Source organism: Heptranchias perlo, chromosome 29 (genome assembly GCF_035084215.1).
Source record: "Heptranchias perlo isolate sHepPer1 chromosome 29, sHepPer1.hap1, whole genome shotgun sequence".
In the NCBI taxonomy this organism is placed as follows: domain Eukaryota; kingdom Metazoa; phylum Chordata; class Chondrichthyes; order Hexanchiformes; family Hexanchidae; genus Heptranchias; species Heptranchias perlo.
This window is the reverse complement of record NC_090353.1, coordinates 15,299,479-15,324,437: the sequence shown is the minus strand read 5'-3', so window position 1 is coordinate 15,324,437 and position 24,959 is coordinate 15,299,479. Positions and strand designations below refer to the sequence as shown.

The 24,959-nt window shown below is 50.9% G+C and overlaps 2 protein-coding genes across 4 annotated transcripts in view; one reads left to right on the top strand and one right to left on the bottom strand.

Annotated features, from left to right (window-relative positions):
• LOC137299413 (caytaxin-like) overlaps positions 1-6,902 on the top strand; it is a 34,278-nt gene extending 27,376 nt beyond the window's left edge. For all 3 annotated transcript variants that reach the window (XM_067968134.1, XM_067968133.1, XM_067968135.1), the window contains 3 exons: positions 363-398; positions 635-667; positions 2,988-6,902. In XM_067968134.1, the coding sequence (XP_067824235.1) occupies positions 363-398; positions 635-665 (67 nt within the window). In that variant the 3' untranslated portion in view covers positions 666-667; positions 2,988-6,902. The remainder of the gene's footprint in view (positions 1-362; positions 399-634; positions 668-2,987) is intronic.
• Positions 6,903-7,167: 265 nt separating this feature from the next.
• LOC137299412 (beta-1,3-galactosyl-O-glycosyl-glycoprotein beta-1,6-N-acetylglucosaminyltransferase-like) lies at positions 7,168-23,643 on the bottom strand. The gene is made up of 2 exons (XM_067968132.1): positions 23,446-23,643; positions 7,168-13,346 (listed from the first exon to the last, which is right to left on the bottom strand). Exon 2 carries the CDS (start codon positions 13,171-13,173, stop codon positions 11,833-11,835), a length of 1,341 nt encoding a protein of 446 aa, XP_067824233.1. The 5' UTR covers positions 13,174-13,346; positions 23,446-23,643; the 3' UTR covers positions 7,168-11,832.
• Positions 23,644-24,959: the final 1,316 nt, after the last annotated feature.

The following is a 24,959-nucleotide window of genomic DNA, read 5'->3' as shown; positions in this document are numbered from 1 at the left end:
ACATTGTGATGAGCCTAGACAGTGAGTGTCAGCAGGCTATTCAAATGTAGAGGGAAAGTACCAGTGCGTGGACACAGCCAAGCCTGATCCTGTCCCTCACCCAGAGGCCACACCAACAGGAGTTGCTGGGTAGTAAGCAGGGGGGTGGGGGTGGAGGGAACACGTGACTTTATTGAATTTCACCTCTCTATCCCCTGAGATGCAGTGGAAGGGAAGAATTTTGATGACTATTTTCTAGGGTAGAACATTGCGGAAGAATGAGTAGAAGTCGCTGGTGTAATAGATTCAGCGGCTGACTGTCCTGTACACTAAAACAGCATGTTTGTTTATTAATGAAATTCTTTTGTGTGCGTTCTTTCCAGGACAGAGGATGATCAGAACGTGACGGAGAAAAACAGGTGAGTTAATCATTTTAAAAGTACAAGTTTATTGTTTTTTCTCACAATCTGTGAGAAGAAACTGTAAACCAAATGAAGATTAATTTGAAGGGAGGAAGTGTGGAGCGAAGCTAAAATTTAAAGTGCCCAGCAGGCCAGTCAGTATCTGAAGGAGAAAAATAGCATTAGATTTGAGATGGCATTTTTGTAGCTTGGCTGTGCAGGAATTAATGAGATTTTTCTTCTCTTTAACTCAGATCTGGAGCTGCAGCTGAAGAGGAGGAGTAAAGGTCTGTACCTTGTAGTGCTCAGAGTGGGTTCTCAGGGATTCATTGAAAGGATAGTGAAACTGAGAGTTAGGGTGCAAATAAGTCGTGTTATATCTGAAAATGTAACATTGAAAAAGTATATAACTCTTCATTCTTTATATCACATTCCCTTGTTCTCTGAACCCCCCAATTAAAGTTTCACCTTTAAGCTGGCAGCTGCTATCCTTTCATCTGTGAGAGCTTGCTTAAATCCAGCAGAGTTCCCTCTGCGTGCTTGTTGCAAGGATCCTACCTCTGACTCGCTGCTGCTTACACCCTTTTCCACACTTGCCTCACCTCTAGATTCAATTTCTCCAATGCTCTCCTTGCTGGCCTCCCACCTCCAAAATCTCCGACATGTCCAACATTCGGCTGCACGTATTCTGTCCTGCAACAAGAACTACTTGCCCCTCACCCTTGTCCTCTCTGATTTACATTGGCTCCCTATCACCACATTGAATTTAAAATCCTTGTCCTCATCCTCAAATCCCTCCATAGCCTTGCTGCATCTTATCTCTGATATCTCCTCCATCCTTATATCTCCTTGTACTCTTCAGTCCTGACTCTGGCCTTGTGTGTATATCCCTCCCCTTCACCCACCACTGTGGCAGATCCTTAAGAAGTCTCGGCCCTGCTTTCCCTCTAAATCCCTCCATCGCACTACTTCTCATCTGAACTTTTAATAACCTTCTCAAAGCCCACTTGTTTGACCAAACTTTCGGTCACCTCTCCTAATTCTCCCACCATGGCTTGGCACCCATTTCTTTATCTATTTCATTCATTTTTCTCTCTCTTTTTAAAGTGCCTTCAGATGTTTTCTAAGCTAAGTGTTTTATAAATTATTAAGCAAGTTTGCCACTTTAAGCCTAGATTTTAAGAGTTTGAGAATTGATGCAGATTTAATATTTTCAAAATCTTGTTTTCAATCTAACATTCTTGCATTAGTCACTTTAATTCTTAAATATTTCAAGTCGATCTGAATTCTTGGCATTATTAAAGGATTCTGATGGCTCTGTGAGGAGGTGTAATCCTGCAGTACTCAGTGAGACCAGCATGGGCACCTAATCACTCTCATCAGTGTCTATTTGCAAATGTTTTGAATTCCAGTGCTCCCAGGTTGTTGGAATTGGATGCTGTTCTACACCTTTGTGTTTTCTTCTCTTTACGTCCCTCCACCCAGATGGTTGTCCTGCTGCAGCATCTCTCTCGATACTTCTTGGTGTCCTGCTGGCAACTGAGCAAGGCCTAGGGACAGTCCCCGATGATTTTCTCAGCAAGGAACCAGACAGCTGTTCCCATTACTTGATGCCTCTTGTAACCTGTTTCTGAGATTGGGTGGAAACTCTGAACTGTAACCCTATACCCTAAACCACAGCTCTGCTCCTTTGTGCATCCCTCTGATCTGAATTACTTCAGAAATACATTCCATAAAAAAGAGAATCAGACTTTCCTTACCTAATCAGCATAGATGCATTTAAGGGGAAGCTAGAAAATACATGAGGGAGAAAGGAATAGAAGTAGTAGAGTGGGAAGAGGTTCATGTGGAGCATAGACCAGTTGGGCCGAATGGCCTGTTTCTATGCTGTAAATTCTATGTAATCAGATCAGCACAATTGTAAAATATAAAATTCAAGTCCACACATTTAAATTATTTTTCAAAAACATCGAGATGCATTATCTTTTAAAGAAAAAGTTCTTCCAGATTAGAAATAAAGTTTTAAATTCTGAGCAGTGTAAGTTAGAGAGAACAATTTAAAACAAAGCCCCACAACCCAGTGCTGCATGGCAGAAGGAACAGGCACAGATGCGTGTATAAAAAGACAGTGATCTTATTGTTTCTCACTGGGGTACAGGTCTCTCTGACCTCTGGTGCCTCGCTGATGTGACCATTCTTTATGTGTGAGCCTAGACGGTAAGTGTCACCAGGATATTCCCCCGTGGGGGCATTGCAGCTGACCCAATCCTGCCTGGACTCAACATCCAAACCCATGCACTTCCCAGCAGAGGTCGCTGCACAGTAATAATGAGCGGGAACCTTGGCTGATTATTCCCCTCACCAACTTGGGGGACAGCAAAAAAAAGTGAGGGCAGTGGGGAAATAGGAAACTGTTAAATTTTGGTCCCTTTATTGGGACCTTCTTTGTCTGTGTAGCAGTGAGTTTGCTACCAGGGCATCACGGAGGTTGACAATTCTGACATGAAATATTGAAGTTCAAGCTTAAACGAAGGAATTCAATAAGGATTATTGAAACATTAAGAAGGGTTTTGACCAAAGAGTGATCTAATTATCTTTCGGTTTTAGGAAATTAAGAAGCTTCACATCATTGGCTGGAATTCAGAGAAAACTGGATGAAGTTCGTGACAAGAAAGTTCTTTTGAAAGATGTGACTGGGGTTGATGGCTATAAAAACCTGACTTTCACTCTCTGCCACTGACTCCAGGATTCAGGCAACAGACTCTGGGCCCCGAGTACATCTGAACTCAGCTGCCATTAATCAGGCCATTTTAACATGACATGGGGCTTATGAAAAATGTTTGGGGTATGTCCATAATTCTATTGCCAAAAGAGTACCCTTTGCATAGATGTGGGTGAATCATTTAGTACTCCAGACCTCCCCTCCCCCCGTATCTCCTGAAGACACAGACTTTTACTGTGCTATGGGTTCCATAGGCACCAACCTCTTCACACGTTAGCTCAGGCATCAAATCTCAGTAGGATATTCCACTGTGGCGGTATCACAGCCAGGCTCGAACCTCTCCTCGCCCGACACTCATGCTCCTGCTTTACGACAGGAGTCACTGGATAAAAATCCAACACTGACTGAAGGCTATAAGACCTCTAGGTGAAGTAAGCTCCAGATGTTTTTAACCCACTTTCCCTTTATTAAAAGGCTCCACAAAAGGTTTCTCCACCTTTAGCAGCAATGGCCGATTCAGAGACCACAAGGATGTGTGGAAAGGTCACATTGGTGCATTAGGGGTTGGAGTTGAGGCAGAGTAGGAGCGTTTATGGCATCCGACCCATAATCATTTGAGGCTGACATTGGTGCAAAGGTAAAACATTGTTGCAGTCGCCAGCATCATCCTGATTAGCACTAAATATAAAAAATGAATTAGACTGTGGGGAGTCACGACTAGTGCATTCTCTAGTAGTACAGCGATCCCAATAGTTTTAGGATTCTGCGAGGGACAAAGTACTTAAATTACAATGAAAATAAAATGCTCCCCCTGGTGGCTGGGTTAGTGCACCTCTGGTGTGATCAGGAAGGTCTCAGATTCAATCTCTGGTCTGTGCTGAGTTAGCTGATCTCAGCCAGGGTGGCAGTACAGGGGCACTACAACTTGCCTCTGTGCTGCTGGGGGGGGGGAATAGCTCCTGATCACAGTCCAGTAACCCCTGCCGGAAAGTGTGCGGGATGTTAGGAGAGGAAATGGTCGAGCTCAACTGTGATGCTTCCTATGATCAAGTAGCCTGCCACTACTCACTCTCTAGGCTCACATATGAATGGGCAAGGTGCTGAAGGGCGGCCACTGCCTGTGGAACCTGTACCGCAGCGAGAGTCAGCACTTTGAGGAGAGGAAGGGGGGAGAATTTGAAGCAAAACCACAGAAATACTGTTTCACTGGATCAGCTAATGAGTGGAAGACAGGACTGACTGGAGATTAACCCGCTGTGGAAGCAGACAGTGAGGAGCTGATCGATCAGGGTAGACATACACCTAGCTGACAATCAGATGTCAAATAAGTTGAAAAATGCTCCATTGATGGATCAGTTACTGCAGCTATTTTTCGTTTGTTTAATGATTCTAGTTGTAATCGATCACAGTTAACACTTTGGATGTATTTATGTGTACAGTTTTAAAACATTTTTTTGATTTAGTCTTTTATTGTCACCAATTTTTCAGAATTGTGGAGTTAAATCCAAGCTCTCGCCTAAAGTGCTTTCTCCCTCAACTCAGTGTGAACAGCCCAGTGTTTAATTAACAGCTGCAGAAATTGTAAAACTTGCTGGAAGTATTTGTCCCACATTGTAATCTTAAAGGTGACACCGTGATGATCTTTTGCCTATTGTCTATTTCAGAATTTTTAGTGGAGAACTCTTGTGAAACCCCTTCTTATTGAAGATTTTACAGCCAAATTCTGTCATGTCAGTGTTTTTCAGCATCTGTCACAGCTGTTTTTAGGAACTCTATACCAGGGAACAATGGGACATAGGTTTCCCCCAAATGTTGGGGTTCTGATCTTGGGAAGAAGAGAAAACCAAGAAAATTAATAGTTCCATTAACTCACTGGGTCCCACAATCCTAATAGGGCCTTTGAACCTGCATTATGGATTCTAGGATATCTCCACCTCCTAATAACATCCTGTTCGCTTTCTGTCATTGGAAAACGGGAGGAGGGGATCGCAATGGATGAGTGCAGCTCCAACAACACTCAAGAAGCTCGACACCATCCAGGACAAAGCAGCCCGCTTGATTGGCACCCCATCCACCACCCTAAACATTCACTCTCTTCACCACCGGCGCGCAGTGGCTGCAACGTGTACCATCTACAGGATGCACTGCAGCAACTCGCCAAGGCTTCTTCGACAGCACCTCCCAAACCAGCGTCCTCTTCCACCTGGAAGGACAAGGGCAGCAGTACATGGGAACACCACCTGCACGTTCCCCTCCAAGTCACACACCATCCCAACTTGGAAATATATCGCCGTTCCTTCATCGTCGCTGGGTCAAAATCCTGGAACTTCCTACCTAATAGCACCGTGGGCTATTAGGTAGGGAACCTTCACCACATGGACTGCAGCGGTTCAAGAAGGCAGCTCACCACCACCTTCTCAAGGGCAATTAGGGATGGGCAATAAATGCTGGCCTTGTCAGCGACGCCCACATCCCATGAATGAATAAAAAAATGAATCCCAGCTCTGATAATAATTCCCAGTCTTTGAACAGAGCCCCGAAGGCAGATAGCTGGAGCAATGGGTCTGCCCAGTGCCACAGGCTGCAAATGGCCTTTGGGCCACATTATAAATACCACTGCATTATATTGATTTTCTAGGTTACCAGGGAGGGTGCTTGAGGCAGGATACTGGGACTCATTTAAGAAGCAGCTGGATGGTGTAAATGGGAGATGGTAGAATTAATATTCTGGAAGGATGAGGTCAAATGGGCTGATGGGCCATCTTCATCCAAATCCACCTTGTGGTCTTCAGATAACTATCCTACTGGATTCGAACCTTGTGCAAAATCTCTTAATTACATGGATTCAGCTGTGGCAACTAAATTCATATCAATCAATTTTATATTTTGACTGAAAATGAACGGTTTTGTCCAACTAGATGGTCAGACATGGTCTAGAACTGCACACGTTGGATCTGGTTAGCTGTGGTCTAGTAATGCACGTGTTGGGTCTGATTGGTTGTGGTCTAGTTCTGTGCTTGTTAAGTCTAATTAACTGTGATCTAGTACTGTGCTCATTGGGTCTGATTCGCCATGGTCTAGTACCTCATGCATTGAACCTGGTCATTAACATCCTGTTCCACAAGGTGTGGTGACATTGTTGTAATAGCAGGTCACAAACTGAACTGTATTCTAGTCTAACATAACAACAGGGCAGTAAAGATACAGATTGGTTAAAATTTTAAGTGGGTTGGATTGGGACACGGGGAAGTCTCTCAAGCCACTAATACTCAGAGTACAGTAATTTCCTGCCACCTCCCCTTCACCTGTGTTCCCCAAGATTTGCTGCTCCATGGGCCTCTACTCAAGACCAGACCGGCTGTGGGATTTTGACCAACCTAGGATTCAATGTGTCCCTTCCTGAGGCAAAGGCAGCAAGGGGCTTTTAGGAGGCAGGGTTATCCCAGCTTCCATATAGGGTGAAAGGGCCCTATTAAAATAAACTATTGGGTTTGTATTTTTACTCTTCCTTCTATGGAAGGACCTGCCCTCCATTTGGCAAATGCCTACAGCAGCATGACTTAAATCAGCAGCTCGCTGTATTGGGGAAATCATAGGTGTGGTCCCCATACCCATCACTACACGGAGCAGTGTGCTGCATCATTCCTGAGTGTCCCTTGAGTGTGATACTGGCTTTGGTTGTGGCCCTGTTTACAATGTTAGAGATACTGTTAATGTGAACTGGACATTTAACCAGTTGATGCCTCATGTTATGGTTATTCAATGTTCTCAAATGTTATAAAAATAAATCAGTTGGTACAGCCTCAGTGTAATCACTATTAAGATGGAGCTTTTCTTTTGGTAAAATAGGCTCCTAACAGTGTTCATCCATGGCTTGGTTCCAGTTTACCACCCAGTTTATGCCTAGGAGTTAATGACACCTAAATTTGGCTCACCAAACTTTTACATCAACCAGTTTGAATTATATTAGCATTTACACCATCAACGTCCCATCAGGCTTCGCATAAGTTACTGAGTGAGTGAATAAATTAACCCTCTTACCAATTATCGAAGAAAATGTCAACGTCCTGAACTAAATTATTTATTAAGATTAGAATCATAGTTAGCAGCACTTGAGTATGCAAATAATTAGTAGATAGTGGTTAATTGACAAAATAAGTAACGTTGGTTACAAAGACACTTCAGAATTAACTGCTGGCTGATTATAAATTTACAGTTGAGATCAGTATTTGAGATTGATATGAATTGTGAGATTAATTTAGGATTTGACTCCTTGAATAGCTAACAAGTTAACAGCATTAGATAGCCTATTAAGTGGATTAAAGTCTATATCCTTGTAGTTGGCGATGTTTCTAGAACTTATGCGACCTCATCCTTATGAGCCGGCATGGATGAACTGGTTGCCTCACCTTCCTCTGGGAGGATAGTGTTATCAATCTGATGTCTCAGAAGGCTGAGCCTCCATCTGTAGAGCTGCTATCCATTCCTCCTGGATAAATTCACCTTCTGCACAGATAGCTGTCTTAAATCTCATCTCCCTTGATCTCAGGGAAGCTTGTATCTGGCTGGTATAGCCATACAATCTTACCTTCTGTAACCTTCCTCTCTCTCAATCAGAGATGCACTTCCTGATTTTACAGATACTCTTCTACATGCACTAGACACAGAACGCCAACACCTTCGACTGCAAAGACTACTAAAAGAACTAGAACTAAACTAAAAACTAGGAACTGAACACTAAACTTTAGTATTAAAAACACCACCTTTTATGTTCTTAATTTCCAAAGAAACCTCCTTAATTCTATTGACCAATCTGAGTGACGTGTTAAAAGAGTTCAGCCATTCTGGTGTCAATCACCTCACACACCCCTCTTAGTTCTCCCGATGACCCCCCAAATCAATGAAGCACTAGCACCTGGACATGCCTGGTTACTAGTTTATTCCATAGCTTCTCCGGTCTTTGCGAACAAAGGGGTCGGACACAGATCCCAAGAAGATAGGACGTATTTATATCCCCCTTAATGAGCTGTCTCTGGGCCTGTATCTTGATGGCTTGTCTTCTATCCCTGGTAAGGAATGTTTTGTTTACATAAACCTTAGCATTAGCCTTTTCCTTTCCTAGCATTCAGTCTGACTATTGACTCCATTTTGAGGACACATTTAAGGCAATTCTTGGGGCATTTCTGCTACAAGTTGGATCCTCATTAGTTAAAATGTAAGTAACTTTGTTCTTCCGTCACAAAAACCTCTTATTCTTGCTTAAGATGCAAATACTTTATTTTTCTCTCCCTTCTGCATAATCCTTTTCTCAGTTATTTACATGATTATAAAAAATATTTTTTCTCCCCTTATTTCCCATGTTGGGTTTGTAATTCTTGCTGAAGCAAACCCAGAGCAGTGCTGAGGCACTCCCTGCAGAACTGCCTTCTGACTCAAATTTCTAGTGAAAAGCTCCTGAAGGGGTGGTGATGAATGGAGTGAATACAGGCTACAGTTACATAGTTTAAATCACAAGATAATTATGGATTAGGAAGGCTGTTTGACCCACCTTAATTCATCAATCCAAAAAGAACCTAAAATCCTCTCCATTGTAGCATTCAATTACTTGTTAAATGATTACTGGGTTTTTGCCTCCACTACTCTATCTGAAGGTTTATTTCACACAGCGATCACTCTCTGTGTGGAGAATTTCCTGAGAGCCCTAAAATGATCTTTTACTAGTTTGAATGTGTCCCCCTGTTCTACTTATATAATTCAAAGTAATACATTCTAGGTTTACCTTTTCCATTCTATTAACAATCTTATACATTTCTATAAGATCTCCTCTCATATGCCTTCATCTAGGCTGAAAAGCCCAAGTTTTTCCATAACTCGGACCTCTGACATTAAGGATAAACCTTGTGGCTCTTCTCTGCATTATCTCCAGCATTGACTGTCTTCCTTGTTTCTTGGCATCTGGATGCTGCATTCTAGGTGTGGTCTGACCAGAGCACTATAAAGTTTCATTCTTGGACTCGAGGGGAAATCAAGGGATATGGGGATCGGGCGGGAAAGTGGAGTTGAGATCGAAGATCCGCCATGGTCTGATTGAATTACAAAGCAGGCTCAAGGGACCATATGGCATACTCCTATTATGTTCTTATTATTACATTCTCTGACTTGTAAACTATACAGTTCAACATTTCATTGGCTTTGTTGCTTGCTGCCTACAATGGTTGGATATGAGTAGCACGAGTCTACTAAAATTTCTACGTCTATTTCAGTATCATTTGTGGAGTATGCGTGTTGTGTACTTTCCCCTGCCTACGTGTAGCATTTTGCTTTAAGTTTATTTTGCCATTTTCTGCCCACCTCATTCTATATTTTCTGAGCTGTCTCTTCCAATTCCATTGCTCCTCCTAGTTTAGCATCATCACCAAATTTGACCACTTTGAATGAGTTTCTGATTCCAGGTTATTTATGTAAGTTAAAAACAGTAGTTATCCCAGCATTGAGCTTCAGTACTTCACCACCCCATTCCAGCATAATTCCTCGTTTCCTACCCATCAGCCAGTTTCTTATCCATTTCCAAAGTTTACCCAGGATCCTTCTAACAGCCTTTCATGTGGAACTTCATTAAAGCTTTTGGAAGGCCAAGGTACACCTCGTCATGGGGTTTCTGCAGTCCACTTGGGATGATACTTCCTTGAGTAAGTCAAGGAGATTGGTCAGGCAGGATCTTCCCCTTCTGAGGGGGAACAAAATAAGGATTTTGGATCACCGTCCAACAACCTCTCCTGGAAAGTGCATTTCTATGGAGTGAGTGAAGGCAGGATTCAGTCTGGCTGTGATGCCCATTGTAGTTGAATAGTCTACTGGAACTCAGCCTGTATTAACATGAAAAAAAATCACTATTCCGGATGCAGAGGGTGGCTGGCACCTGCAGGGAGTCGGGAATAAACTGCAGGCGCAAACTGCATAAGACTAGAAAGCACAGCTGTACCTCTGCCTGGAGTGAAGTGAAACATGGAAGGAGGACAAATGTTTTCATTCAAACTGAACACAGAGCACAGAAAACTGGTTTCTATCAGAATTAATCTGATTCCACTCAGCTGTGAGCTTGCTCTGTTTCATCTAGCTCATCACTTTATCCATGCACAGAAAAGTCGACTTTTGAAGCCAGGAATTGGAGGCCTTTGTTGATGGGCACATCCTGCATATTAAGATCTAAATATAGAGCGTGCCCAGGTTCAGCGTCTGATAAGAGGTTTTGGAATACAGTGGCTCCATCTCCATCTTGCCTACTGGAAAAAGTATCCCCATGACAATTCAACCCTTGTGGGTGACTAGGCACCTCTATCTACCCTTTCATCCCTGTGACATGGTTCCAAATTCAGTTTAAACTAATAGAACAAAAGGCTCCTCAGTCTGCAGGTCCAGAGATATATTTACGGGTAGTTTCACCCAGTGTCATGGGCCCACAGCACAAAACTGCTCCTAATTTGGCACTAACTGACACAATCTAACTCAGAGATGTCAGTGTTGGGCAATGGAAAAATGTCAAACTGGTGCAGTTGGGGTAACTTTTCTGAGATTGGAGCCGGGCACATTTTTGGTGAGCTCAACTGCATCCAACTCATGCTGTACCTGACCTGGGAGTGCTGGATGGGACAGTGTAGAGCGATCTACATTGTCTGTAGAGCATGGTCTACACTGAATCTAACCTGTGCTGTACGTACACTGCATCTAACCCATACTGTACCTGCCTTGGGAGTGCATGATGTTGACACTGAATGTCTGAATTGCAATATATGAAATATTCCCAGCACTAACATCTGTCACCTTGTGCAGGTTAATTGTAGTATGGCTTTATGTGCTATGAGGGACATTCCAGTGGCTGGATTCTGCAGCTGTCCCATTGATTATTAAAAGTTGATCTGCAATACCCAAAAATGTAGTCCAGTTGACTCCTGCCGGGACACATTTCTATGGGCAGCAGGCCCCCACACCCAAGCATCCGTTTTTCATCTGCGACCCTAGGCTGTGAATGTCAAAAGGCTACTCAACTATGGGGTGCATCACTACCGAAGCCAATCTTGTCCTTACCTGACATTCATACAGATGCACTCCAACAAGAATCACTGAATAGTGACCACAGCTAGAGACACGCGGATAGTACGGCCCTGTATTGCTGCCTAGTTGCAGTAGAATAGAATCCAGTTATAGTGCACAATTTTGCACAGGTCCCCAAATGCTCATTATAATGGAATGATAAGGAGTCAGTCCCACAGTGCGACACTTTGAGCAGATGCTGCTTGGCTGTTGAGATCACTGACAGCAAGTGCTCATTAAGAGCCTTGAGGTGCCAAGATAAGATGTAGCTCATTTACACTTGCTGCATTAAATCCAGTTCTTCTCTAGTTTTTACTGACAGTTTAAACAGTTGCTCAACAAACTTCTGCTAAATTTCTAAAATTCCTCAGGTACTCTGAGGGGATGGAGAGGTTGAGCAGTGCATGAGGGCTTTGACAGTTTGCCGATCCACTGTTTAATCTGCACTGGTTCAATGTCCTGGGTGCTGTATAAACCATTTACATTCCAGCTGATTCCACTTTACAACAGCTACACTTGTTTACCTGGGCAGGCCTGCAACCTACTCCACTCCACGTGGCCCCTGGGGTTTTAAGGATCATTGAGACAGTCAGTCGTACATAGTGCAAAGGTGCATTGTGAGAAGGTGTGATCTAAGTTTTATGTGCTGCAGCCCAGCAAGGTTTTCTGCCGTATGTACTGCTCCAGACACTGAAGTGCGATGGGATCCACATCTGCGTCAAATTTATTGGCAAATAGATGGTGTTGTTGAAGTATCCAGTTGAGATCACCAGCCCCATAAATACAGACCGACCTACGATGGGAACCAGTGCACAATGGGTAGGGTTTCCCTTTTGTCACATCACCTTCTAAGTATTTCCACTTCACCAGCCTGGCCATGGACCTCATATCACTCACATCATACTTGGGATGGGAAGGTTCAGAGCCAGGAACGCTGGGCATCCTCTGCAGAGTGGCCCAGATAAACTCATCGGGGCTGTAGGTATCTTTTGACCATTCAATAAGTTGCTTTACTATTGGGTCCTTTAAGATGTGCTCAACAAATGATCTACTGACTACAATGTAGGCACTGCCCGAGAATATGGAGGCCACAGTAGATATTGGTTTCTTGATCACATTCGTCTTTACCATTTTCCCATTGACGACGTTGAAATGAAATTTCCAGCGCAATCGTTTCTTCTCCGTAGCTACTTCAGACTCTAAACTGTTCCTCCCTTTCAAATCCTGTAGTTGGTGGACAATCTCAGAGTTAGTTTTGATGGGAAAATCCATGCCACACAGATTGATGAAGTACTTCCAGGTTAAATGTCTTGCCAGTAGCTCCTCCATGCAATTCAGGTCTGCTTGAACCCTGGACCATGAGCTGTAGACAACATTCTCCAGTCGCCCTGCAATAAAAACATTTGGGAAACAGAATGCGATGTTGCGGACCGCAGTTTTGAAATCAATGGACGATTTGTTGTCAATATGTACACAGTAAATATTTTGGGGCATGTAGATTGTCCTCAATAGTCTTTCAAACTGGTCAGCTCTTTGATGAATGACTACAGAATAAGCGATTGAAACTTGCTCCTCTCTTTTACTGAGGGCAAATGTGATGTACTTTCTGCTCCTTATGAAATTCTCACAGTTTTGTATGGCATCAGTATAATAGGAGTCATTGTGAGTTACAGCCTTATGTGGAGTCTTCAATAACTGACTTCTCTTGATTGCCCCGGCTTCCCCTTGTAAGACAGCTGTACAATTTACAACATAAAGAGATTCTGTAGATATCTCCAGCTCTGAACACCTTATGTTGTGAGCACCGGACGTGGAAAGGTTGCCATTCCCTGAAAAATGTTGGATTTGTTTAGGAAACTGATCCTGGTCATTGGTTACGAGGCCCTTTCTGGCAAAGTGGTTTAGTACTAAAAAGATGACACAAGTCAGCACAAGGATTATGGGGGACTGTCGTAGACACCTTTTACATTTCCGCATCATCAAGAAACGGAAAACAAGCTTTAAAAAAAAACTTAAACAACGTTGAATTGTGAATGGACGATTTTGATTGATGATTCAATGTCTTTCTCAATGCGAACTGTGTTAAATGAAGTTTATCATGGATATAATTATGGGTTTTATTTCGACAATGGGATTCCTTTATTTGTGTAAAGCTGAAACAAAAACAGACAATATTGTACAACTTTATAAATAAACAGCACTTCCCAAAAACATCAGGTGGATGTAAAAATCAAAGAGATGGAGCTTTCCTGGTGTTTTTAACCAATATCACCAAAAACAATCTTATTACCGAGAGTGGAATCTTGTTCTGTGCAAAATGGCCACCACCTTTACCTACTTAAGAAGTCACTGGACTTCAAAAGTAATTAATCGAATGTGAAGCACTTTCAGGATGTGATAGAGTTCTATATAAATAGAATTCTGTCTTTCTTCAAGAAGGTTTTAATTATTCCAGCCATTAGCCATAGGAGATGGACCCTTAATATCACGGAGGAACAGATCGCCTGTTTCATGCTGTTAGGGTCCTACCTGGTCCTTACTAATATTAAGTGCAGGGGTATGTCCTGCCTGGGATCTCTTTGGACTTTAAAATGGAAACATTTCCAGTTATATCGCAGCTGGTGGGAAGCCCATGTGGTGAAGGACTGTGTACATCAAACCTCAGAATCCACTCACACCACAGCCTTCAAACAAGCATGAACATGATACAAAAACCATGCTGCATTGATAACGATGCTGCAATATAACTGGTCTGTGATACAAGCATCATGGGGCAATAGATAGGTATTGTGCAGAATGTCAGATTATTACTCATCTCAAAAATACAGTGGGATAAGAAGAATCACCTTATGTTCACTGATAAGGGTGTTTACTTAAAAGGTGGGGTTAATAAATAGTACAAGGCTTTCACATGTCTTACTTCAACTATTGACCCATACAGAACAGGAAGGTCCCAGATTTAACCCTCAATCTGTGTTGAATTAACTGATCTCACCTGCGGTGGCAATAAAGACATTACTTTGGGGTAAGGGGGTATTCAGTCATGGTTCCTCCTCATCACTATCCAGTATCCCCTGCGGCACCAGGGAGGGCACTGCTCACCTGACAATTTTGTTCCCCAATGAAATTTTTTTTTCTAGACACTTTCACCTCTCGGAGGCTGGATTTAAACCCACGTCCCAGAGGTGAAGAAGTGTCTGGCCTACTGCATGACTCACTCTCCAATCATGGAGAGGAGGCTTTCATTCACTCTATCCTTGCCAACATTAACTCTTCAACCAACACTACTAAAACAGATCAACTGGCCATTTATCTCATTTGCTGTGTGTAAAACTAGCTGTTGTGTTTGCCTACAAAACAACAATGATTGTACTTCAAAAGTAGTCACTGGCAGTGAAGCACTTTGGGACATCCTAAGGATGAGAAAGGCACTATATAAATGCAAGTCCTTTCTTTCAGCCTGGGCTTCTATATGCAAAAGAGGTGTGGGGTGAAGCAGCAAGTGTTACAGTGAGGGGTGTGGGTATAGAGTCCATATTGTTAGGGATCAAGATAGAGAGCGAGTAAAGGAATCCATTTAGTAAGAGTCCATCTTATGTTAAGCTCTAAAAGTTAAAAGCCTGCAAAACTTTGCAGTCTCTGCACAGAGGCCAGAAGCAGCTTGCTTTCTAGGTCAGGGTGCACAGGGTTGAGTTTCCGATAGTTACATCAACACAATCTGGTCGGAATCGGCCGAACCAGCGGAAAAGATCGGGGAATTTTAAACACAAGTGAGTTATGCCCAAACCCACATACATTCGTGTTTTCCAATACTTTACGCTGGTTCAAAATTCAATTTGCTGGACCCGCCCCCCCCCCACCCCCCCCTCCCAAGAAAACTGGACACGCGCGGCCCCCCCCCCGACAAAACTGGACACGCGCGGCCCCCCCCCCGACAAAACTGGACACGCGCGGCCCCCCCCCCCCGACAAAACTGGACACGCGCGGCCGCCCCGCCCCCCGACAAAACTGGACACGCACGGCCGCCCCGCCCCCCCCCAACAAAACTGGACACGCGCGGCCCCCCCCCCCCCCAACAAAACTGGACACGCGCGACCACCCCCCCCCCCCAACAAAACTGGACACGCGTGGCCACCCCCCCCGAAACTGGACACGCGCGGCCACACCCCCCCCCCAACGAAACTGGACACGCGCGGCCACCCCCCCCCAACAAAACTGGACACGCGCGGCGGCCACCCCCCCCCGAAACTGGACACGCGCGGCCACACCCCCCCCCCAACAAAACTGGACACGCGCGGCCACCCCCCCCGAAACTGGACACGCGCGGCCACACCCCCCCCCAACAAAACTGGACACGCGGCGGCCCCCCCCACACCCCCCAGCAAAACTGGACACGCACTGGCCCCTCTCCCCAACACCCCCCAACACCCCCCAGCAAATCTGGACACGCGCCGGCCCCCCCCAACACCCCAAGCAAAACTGGACACGCGCCGCCCCCCCCCACCACCCAACACCCCAAGCAAAACTGGACACGCGCCGGCCTCCCCCCAACAAAACTGGACGCGCGCGGCCGGCCCCCCCCAGCAAAACTGGACACGCGCCGGCCCCCCCCCCCAACACCCCCCAGCAAAACTGGACACGCGCCGGCCTCCCCCCAGCAAAACTGGACTCGCGCGGCCGGCCCCCCCCCCCCTCAGCAAAACTGGACGCGCGCGGCCGCCCCCACCCCAGCAAAACTGGACGCGCGCGGCCGCCCCCACCCCAGCAAAACCGGACGCGTGCGGGCCACCCCCCCCCAACAAAACTGGACACGCGCCGTGGCCACCACCCCCCCCCCAGCAAAACTGGACGCGCGCCGCCCCCCCCCCCCCAACACCCCCCAGCAAAACTGGACACGCGCTGGCCACCCCCCCCCCCCCCCCAACACCCCCCAGCAAAACTGGACACGCGCACCCCCCCCCCAGCAAAACTGGACACGCGCCGGCCCCCCCCCAACACCCCAAGCAAAACTGGACACGCGCTGGCCCCCCCCACCACCCCGAGCAAAACTGGACACGCGCCGGCCCCCCCCCCGCAACACCCCCCAGCAAAACTGGACGCGCGCGGCCGCCCCCCCCCCCGCCCCCGCCGCCAGCAAAACTGGACGCGCGCGGCCGACCCCCCCCAGCAAAACTGGACTCGCGCGGCCGGCCCCCCCCCCCCAGCAAAACTGGACTCGCGCGGCCGGCCCCCCCCCCCTCAGCAAAACTGGACGCGCGCGGCCGCCCCCACCCCAGCAAAACTGGACGCGCGCGGCCGCCCCCACCCCAGCAAAACCGGACGCGTGCGGGCCACCCCCCCCCAACAAAACTGGACGCGCGCGGCCGACCCCCCCCAGCAAAACTGGACTCGCGCGGCCGGCCCCCCCCCCCCCCAGCAAAACTGGACTCGCGCGGCCGGCCCCCCTAGCAAAACTGGACTCGCGCGGCCGCCCCTCCCCCCCCCCCCCCCAGCAAAACTGGACTCGCGCGGCCGGCCCCCCCCCCCCCAGCAAAACTGGACTCGCGCGGCCGGCCCCCCTAGCAAAACTGGACTCGCGCGGCCGCCCCTCCCCCCCCCCCCAGCAAAACTGGACTCGCGCGGCCGCCCCCACCCCAGCAAAACTGGACGCGCGCGGCCGCCCCCCCCCCCCCTGCCCCCCCAGCAAAACTGGACGCGCGCGGCCGCCCCCCACCTCCCAGCAAAACTGGACGCGCGCGGCCGCCCCCCCCTGCCCCCCCAGCAAAACTGGACGCGCGCGGCCGCCCCCCACCTCCCAGCAAAACTGGACGCGCGCGGCCGCCCCCCCCTGCCCCCCCAGCAAAACTGGACGCGCGCGGCCGCGCCCCCCCCCCCCCCCCCCCCCCCAGCAAAACTGGACGCGCGCGGCCGGCCCCCCCCCCCCCCCAGCAAAACTGGACTCGCGCGGCCGGCCCCCCTAGCAAAACTGGACTCGCGCGGCCGCCCCTCCCCCCCCCCCCCCAGCAAAACTGGACTCGCGCGGCCGGCACCCCCCCCCCAGCAAAACTGAACTCGCGCGGCCGGCCCCCCTAGCAAAACTGGACTCGCGCGGCCGCCCCTCCCCCCCCCCCCCCAGCAAAACTGGACTCGCGCGGCCGCCCCCACCCCAGCAAAACTGGACGCGCGCGGCCGCCCCCCCCCCCCTGCCCCCCCAGCAAAACTGGACGCGCGCGGCCGCCCCCCACCTCCCAGCAAAACTGGACGCGCGCGGCCGCCCCCCCCTGCCCCCCCAGCAAAACTGGACGCGCGCGGCCGCCCCCCACCTCCCAGCAAAACTGGACGCGCGCGGCCGCCCCCCCCCACCTCCCAGCAAAACTGGACGCGCGCGGCCGCCCCCCCCCCCCCCCCCCAGCAAAACTGGACGCGCGCGCGCGGCCGCCCCCCCCCCCCCCCCAGCAAAACTGGACGCGCGTGCGCGGCCGCCCCCCCCCCCCCCCCCCAGCAAAACTGGACGCGCGCGGCCGCCCCCACCCCCCACAGCAAAACTGGACACGCCCCTCCCCTCCCCCAGCAAAACTGGACGCACGCGCACGGCCGCCCCCCCCCCCCCCAGCAAAACTGGACGCGCGCGGCCGCCCCCCCCCCCAGCAAAACTGGACACGCCCCTCCCCTCCCCCAGCAAAACTGGACGCACGCGCACGGCCGCCCCCCCCCCCCCCCCCAGCAAAACTGGACGCACTCGCGCGCGGCCAACCCCCAGCAAAACTGGACACGCACCGGCCCCCCCCAACACCCCCCAGCAAAACTGGACGCGCGCGGCCGTCCCCCCCCAGCAAAACCGGACGCGCGCTGCGCGCGGGCCCCCCCCCCCCCAACAAAACTGGACACGCGCCGTGGCCACCACCCCCCCAACAAAACTGGACGCACGCGCGCGTGGCCGCCCCCCCACCACCCCCCCAGCAAAACTGGACACGCGCCGGCCCCCCCCAACACCCCCCAGCAAAACTGGACACGCGCCGGCCCCCCCCCAACACCCCCCAGCAAAACTGGACACGCGCGGCCGCCCCTCCCCCCAACAAAACCGGACGCGCGCGGCCGCCCCTCCCCCCAACAAAACCGGACGCGCGCGGCCGCCCCTCCCCCCAACAAAACCGGACGCGCGCGGGCCCCCCGCCCAACAAAACTGGACGCGCGCCGTGGCCGCCAGCCCCCCCAGCAAAACTGGACGCGCGCGGCCGCCCCCCCCCAGCAAAACTGGACGCGCGCGGCCGGCCCCCCCCAGCAAAACTGGACGCGCCCCTCCCCCCCCCCAGCAAAACTGGACGCGCCCCTCCTCCCCCCCCAGCAAAACTGGACGCGCCCCTCCCCCCCCCAGCAAAACTGGACGCGCGCGCGCGCGGCGGCCCTCCCCCCCCCCAGCAAAACTGGACGCGCGCGCGCAGCCGCCCCCCCCAGCAAAACTGGACGCGCCCCTCCCCCCCCCCAGCAAAACTGGACGCACGCGCGCGCGGCCGCCCCCCAGCAAAACTGGACACGCGCCGCCCCCCCCCCCCCCCCCCCAACACCCCCCAGCAGAACTGGACACGCGCCGGCCCCCCCCCCAACGCCCCCCAGCAAAACTGGACGCGCGCGGCCGCCCCCCCCCCCCAGCAAAACTGGACACGCGCCGGCCCCCCCAACACCCCCCAGCAAAACTGGACACGCGCCGCCCCCCCCCCCCCCCAGCAAAACTGGACACACGCGCCGGCCCCCCCCCCCAACACCCCCCAGCAAAACTGGACACACGCGCCGGCCCCCCCCCCCCAACACCCCCCAGCAAAACTGGACACGCGCCGGCCCCCCCCCCCAACACCCCCCAGCAAAACTGGACGCGCGCCGTGGCCACCCCCCCCCCCCCAGCAAAACTGGACGCGCGCGGCCGCCCCCCCCCCAGCAAAACTGGACACGCGCCGGCCCCCCCAACACCCCCCAGCAAAACTGGACACGCGCCGGCCCCCCCCCCCCAACACCCCCCAGCAAAACTGGACGCGCGCCGTGGCCACCCCCCCCCCCCCCCCAGCAAAACTGGACGCGCGCCGCCGCCCCCCCCCAGCAAAACTGGACACGCCCCTCCCCTCCCCCAGCAAAACTGGACGCACGCGCACGGCCGCCCCCCCCCCCCCCCCCCAGCAAAACTGGACGCACTCGCGCGCGGCCAACCCCCAGCAAAACTGGACACGCACCGGCCCCCCCAACACCCCCCAGCAAAACTGGACGCGCGCGGCCGTCCCCCCCCAGCAAAACCGGACGCGCGCGCGCGCGGGCCCCCCCCCCCCCCAACAAAACTGGACACGCGCCGTGGCCACCACCCCCCCAACAAAACTGGACGCACGCGCGCGTGGCCGCCCCCCCACCACCCCCCCAGCAAAACTGGACACGCGCCGGCCCCCCCCAACACCCCCCAGCAAAACTGGACACGCGCCGGCCCCCCCCCAACACCCCCCAGCAAAACTGGACACGCGCGGCCGCCCCTCCCCCCAACAAAACCGGACGCGCGCGGCCGCCCCTCCCCCCAACAAAACCGGACGCGCGCGGCCGCCCCTCCCCCCAACAAAACCGGACGCGCGCGGGCCCCCCGCCCAACAAAACCGGACGCGCGCGGGCCCCCCGCCCAACAAAACTGGACGCGCGCCGTGGCCGCCAGCCCCCCCAGCAAAACTGGACGCGCGCGGCCGCCCCCCCCCCAGCAAAACTGGACGCGCGCGGCCGGCCCCCCCCAGCAAAACTGGACGCGCCCCTCCCCCCCCCCAGCAAAACTGGACGCGCCCCTCCTCCCCCCCCCAGCAAAACTGGACGCGCCCCTCCCCCCCCCCCAGCAAAACTGGACGCGCCCCTCCCCCCCCCCAGCAAAACTGGACGCGCGCGCGCGCGGCGGCCCTCCCCCCCCCCAGCAAAACTGGACGCGCGCGCGCAGCCGCCCCCCCCAGCAAAACTGGACGCGCCCCTCCCCCCCCCCAGCAAAACTGGACGCACGCGCGCGCGGCCGCCCCCCAGCAAAACTGGACACGCGCCGCCCCCCCCCCCCCCCCAACACCCCCCAGCAGAACTGGACACGCGCCGGCCCCCCCCCCAACGCCCCCCAGCAAAACTGGACGCGCGCGGCCGCCCCCCCCCCCCCCCAGCAAAACTGGACACGCGCCGGCCCCCCCAACACCCCCCAGCAAAACTGGACACGCGCCGCCCCCCCCCCCCCAGCAAAACTGGACACACGCGCCGGCCCCCCCCCCCAACACCCCCCAGCAAAACTGGACACACGCGCCGGCCCCCCCCCCCCCCAACACCCCCCAGCAAAACTGGACACGCGCCGGCCCCCCCCCCCAACACCCCCCAGCAAAACTGGACGCGCGCGGCCGCCCCCCCCCCAGCAAAACTGGACACGCGCCGGCCCCCCCAACACCCCCCAGCAAAACTGGACACGCGCCGGCCCCCCCCCCCAACACCCCCCAGCAAAACTGGACGCGCGCCGTGGCCACCCCCCCCCCCCCCCAGCAAAACTGGACGCGCGCCGTGGCCACCCCCCCCCCCCCCAGCAAAACTGGACGCGCGCCGTGGCCACCCCCCCCCCCCCCAGCAAAACTGGACACGCGCCGCCCCCCCCCCCCCCCAGCAAAACTGGACACACGCGCCGGCCCCCCCCCCCCAACAAGACTGGACGCGCGCGCGCCGGCCCCCCCCCCCCCAACACCCCCCAGCAAAACTGGACGCGCGCCGGCCCCCCCCAACAAAACTGGACGCGCGCGGCCGCCCCCCCCCCCCCCAGCAAAACTGGACGCGCGCGGCCGCCCCCCAGCAAAACTGGACGTGCGCGGCCGCCCCCCCCCCCCAGCAAAACTGGACGCGCGCTGGGGCCCCCCCCCCCCACAAAACTGGACGCGCGCGGCCCCCCCCCCACAAAACTGGACACGCGCCGTGGCCACCCCCCCCAACAAAACTGGACACGCGCCGTGGCCACCCCCCCCAACAAAACTGGACACGCCCCTCCCCCCCAACAAAACTGGACACGCCCCTCCCCCCCCAACAAAACTGGACACGCCCCTCCCCCCCCCAACAAAACTGGACACGCGCGGCCGCCCCCTCCCCCCCCCCAACAAAACTGGACACGCGGGGCCGCCCCTCACCCCCCAACAAAACTGGACACGCGCGGCCCCCCCAGGTCGACATTCTGCCAATTGTGCTGGTTCGGGAAGGCTCTTCAAATTGTGGTCATTTTCTTACGTGCACAGGCACTAGTAAGCACATTTTAAAAAAGTTTTTAATATATCAAAAAATATTTAATTTACTAAGAAATTGACAAGTGTACACCAATGAAACTTTTAAAAAAATGATACTGAACCATTTTAAAGTGATTTTCAGGTTATTCTCATGTGGAAGACTGGACACACATTAAAAATGCTAATTTTTGCTGATAATCAATTTTCAGCAGTATTAAACACCAGGTTACCACTCTTAAATACGTCAGGGAATACTTAGATCTTGCTATCTTCTTCATTGTGTTTGTGGCAGGTGATTTTGCGGAGCCCGAGGTGATCCTTGCCAGCTAGGGTTATTCCAATTCCCTTTCTCTTGATGCGCAGGGATTCCAATGGCCGCCTGTACAGCTCTTTGTATCTTTATCCTTAGACCTTCTCTTAGCCTCAGGCCTACATTGCAATGCCGGTCTCCCTGATGTTTTCAGGTTGCCTTCTTCTCCGGAGCAGTGCCCTTTCTTTACAGGCATATGACTCATTTCAACCCCTATCTAGTCCTGGTGTCCTTCCTGGCCAACCTCCTCACTATGGCTATACCCTCAGCTCTGGGACTGGGATGGGAGGCTCCAACTAAGATTCCAGCCCCAGATTAGTCAGCCTGGGCTCAGAACTGAACCACAAAATCAATGGCAGCAGTTTAGGGACCAGAGATGGTGCCCTCTCCCCAAAACCTATCAGCCAAGGAGGCACTCAATGAACTCCAGAACACTCAGAAACTGGTCAGCAAAGCTGAAGTTTGACCAGATGACATCCACCTCCACTCCTCATCCTCCTACCAGCTCAAGCTTCCCTCTATCTGAAATCCAATATATGAATGTGGGAGACCCAAATTTTACTTAGTGCTCAGTTGAATATGGTGCTCACTTGTGCTAATCAAACACTAAATATAGATGGTCTTATATTCTGATTTTACTTCCCCTCTAGCCTTCCTCTCCAGAATGAGCTGACTCTTGCCAGGGTACAATTCTGTTGGTTACCCTCCAATACCTTGCTCAAGCAGCTTTCTCTGTGAGGGAGTTGGACAGTGTGTGCTGTCCCTATCGTGAAGGAGAGGGGCAATCGAGATACAGGCACTTTCCAGCAGGAGGCACTAGACAGAGATTGGGAGCAGGAACCCTGGCTGGGTTTTACCCCCTTCCCAGGGGCACAGAAACCAACTGTAGTGCCCAACTGGCATCCTGGGTGAGATCAGCTAACTCAGTCTAGACCAGTGATTGAATCTGGCTCAACCGAACACTGCATTTACCCATTGAATCATCAAGCATGCTCCCCCATTTCAATATAATTTGTGCTTCAGAGTCCTGTTTTGCCAGGTTAAAGTACTGAAACCTAATTAAACATGCAAATTCACATGTAGCCACATAAAATCAGTGGTGCCCTTAAAACATTATATTCATTACTCACCAATTATGCTGACCATTAGGTTCATTTATTTTGCAATCTTGAAAAATTTCTACAAAAATGGTTATGTGGAGTTAAACGGAGTAAAAGTGTTGACTGCTAAACAGTTTGTAGGTCATTCAACCCATTAACTTCCCCTCTGACTGGAGTATCTGTTGTTTCTTCCCCCCTCCAATCCTACTAAAGTACTTGCTGGCGCTTCAGCTTTCAGTTCTTGTGCAATTTCAGTATTTTCTGCTTTTGCAGATTTATTTCTCTTAATTCTTGCTATAAAAACCTTATAGACATGAGACCTATATAAGTGAAGTATTAACCCCTCGTGATGACTCACCCCTCCGCATAACTTAATCAGAACCAGAAGTTCGTTATTAACATATACAATTTCCCAACACATTGATTAAACTACGTTAGAAACCCTGAATTACAGGGGAGAAATGTTAAGACTCAATTCCTCCCAATGATTTTTTAAAAATCCATCCCCTTATTTTTGAAAATAAGCCAACTTTTTTCAAGGACCCCAACCTTTATCTTCAAGCACAGAGATTCCTGCTAATTGCGAATAATCCTGATTTCAAACAGTACTCACCACGTTTTAGACGCCAGACTGACACAGTAATGCAACCGTTCCCACTCCAACTTTCGCTTTCCATTAACTCGAGACGGTAGAAAGCACTCGGTGCACCTGTCCAGATGTCCCGTCTCTCTGCCAAGCTGATTGGCCCAACGAACACCCATCTTTTCTTCTGAATGGCTACCTACGGTGTCAATTACCCAAGGGTCCATTTCACCTGTCACAGAAATTGTAAATTTTGAAATAAATATTCAGGAATTATGTATTAATCAGGTAGGTTTTTGAAACTGAATCTGATCTCAACTGTACTTTGCTTCCGATATTTTTTCATGTTCATGTTGGAAAGTTTGCAGTCTACAGTATTCAGTGATCTGGTTTAATTTGAACAGATTTAGCATCACGTTAGAGAGACTGTGACGGAGGGACATGCTTCATGTCGTAAAAGATCTGCATTTAACTCTTTCACATATGCATTCTTTTAACTAGAAACATGTATTGGGAAGTCTAAATGTAACTTGTCGTTGCACCCTGTCTTGTGACCTAGCAGTAGAGCAAAATGCATAAAATACTGTTCAAAGTCATGACAGTTAATTATAACACAAAGCAACAGCTGGGAGATTCACAATAAACATATATAGGAACAGGGGGAGTCAGCCATTCAGCCCCTCCAGCCTGTTCTGCCATTCTGTCAGATCATGGCTGATCTGTATCTGAACTCTATTTACCCACCTTTGATCCATATCCCTGATGCTCTTACCTAACAAAAATCTATTGATCTCAGTTTTTGAAAATTTCAGTTGACCCAGCATCCACAGCCTTCTGGAGGAGAGTCCCAGATTTCAAACTACCCTTTGTGTGAAAAAATGCTTCTTGATTTTACAATGATTCACTTTGGGATGTTGAGAGCCGAGCTTTTAATAACCAAGTTGAGTGTTGGATGATTCATATTCTTAGCTGTCTGATAAGAAATAAATTGATCAATAACACGTTTACAGGCCTAGTCTGAAAGGATTGGGCTGATTGGGGGATTTTTCAAAGACAGCCCCTCCACTTTGAAGGAAGGGGAAGTAGGAGTATATCTGGACAGCAGTCCTAGGTTTTACAGTTCACTGACTTCAACCATATGCTTCCATATCATGGCAGTAAGACAGAATTAGTAGGGCAGGGGTTTACTCCAGGTTAAAGAGCATCAATAAACTCAGTTCAGAATGTCAGACGTAGTAGCTCCAAGATTCTGGAACACTTTGTTATTTTCAAGTCCAGAAATAAATTGTGTGTAAGTTAAGTGCTGTTCTGTTGCATCTACTTTGCTTCTGTGTAAATTTATTTCTAGTAATGAAGTGGATTAGCCTGAACTATAAAGTATTACAATGTGGTGTTTTCCCAACTATCAAAGAGGTCAGATATGCATAGTTGGTATCTCATGCAAAATAACTTGGTAAAATGGTGAATGTTAATACTCAGGCACACTAAACTTATTCACTCCACTCAACGCTATAAGTTTGGAATCATAGGAGGAATGGCTCTGC

Coding starts and splice junctions, on each gene's coding strand:
- LOC137299412 (XM_067968132.1), bottom strand. CDS start 13,173: ATGATGCGGAAATGTAAAAGGTGTCTACGACAGTCCCCCATAATCCTT.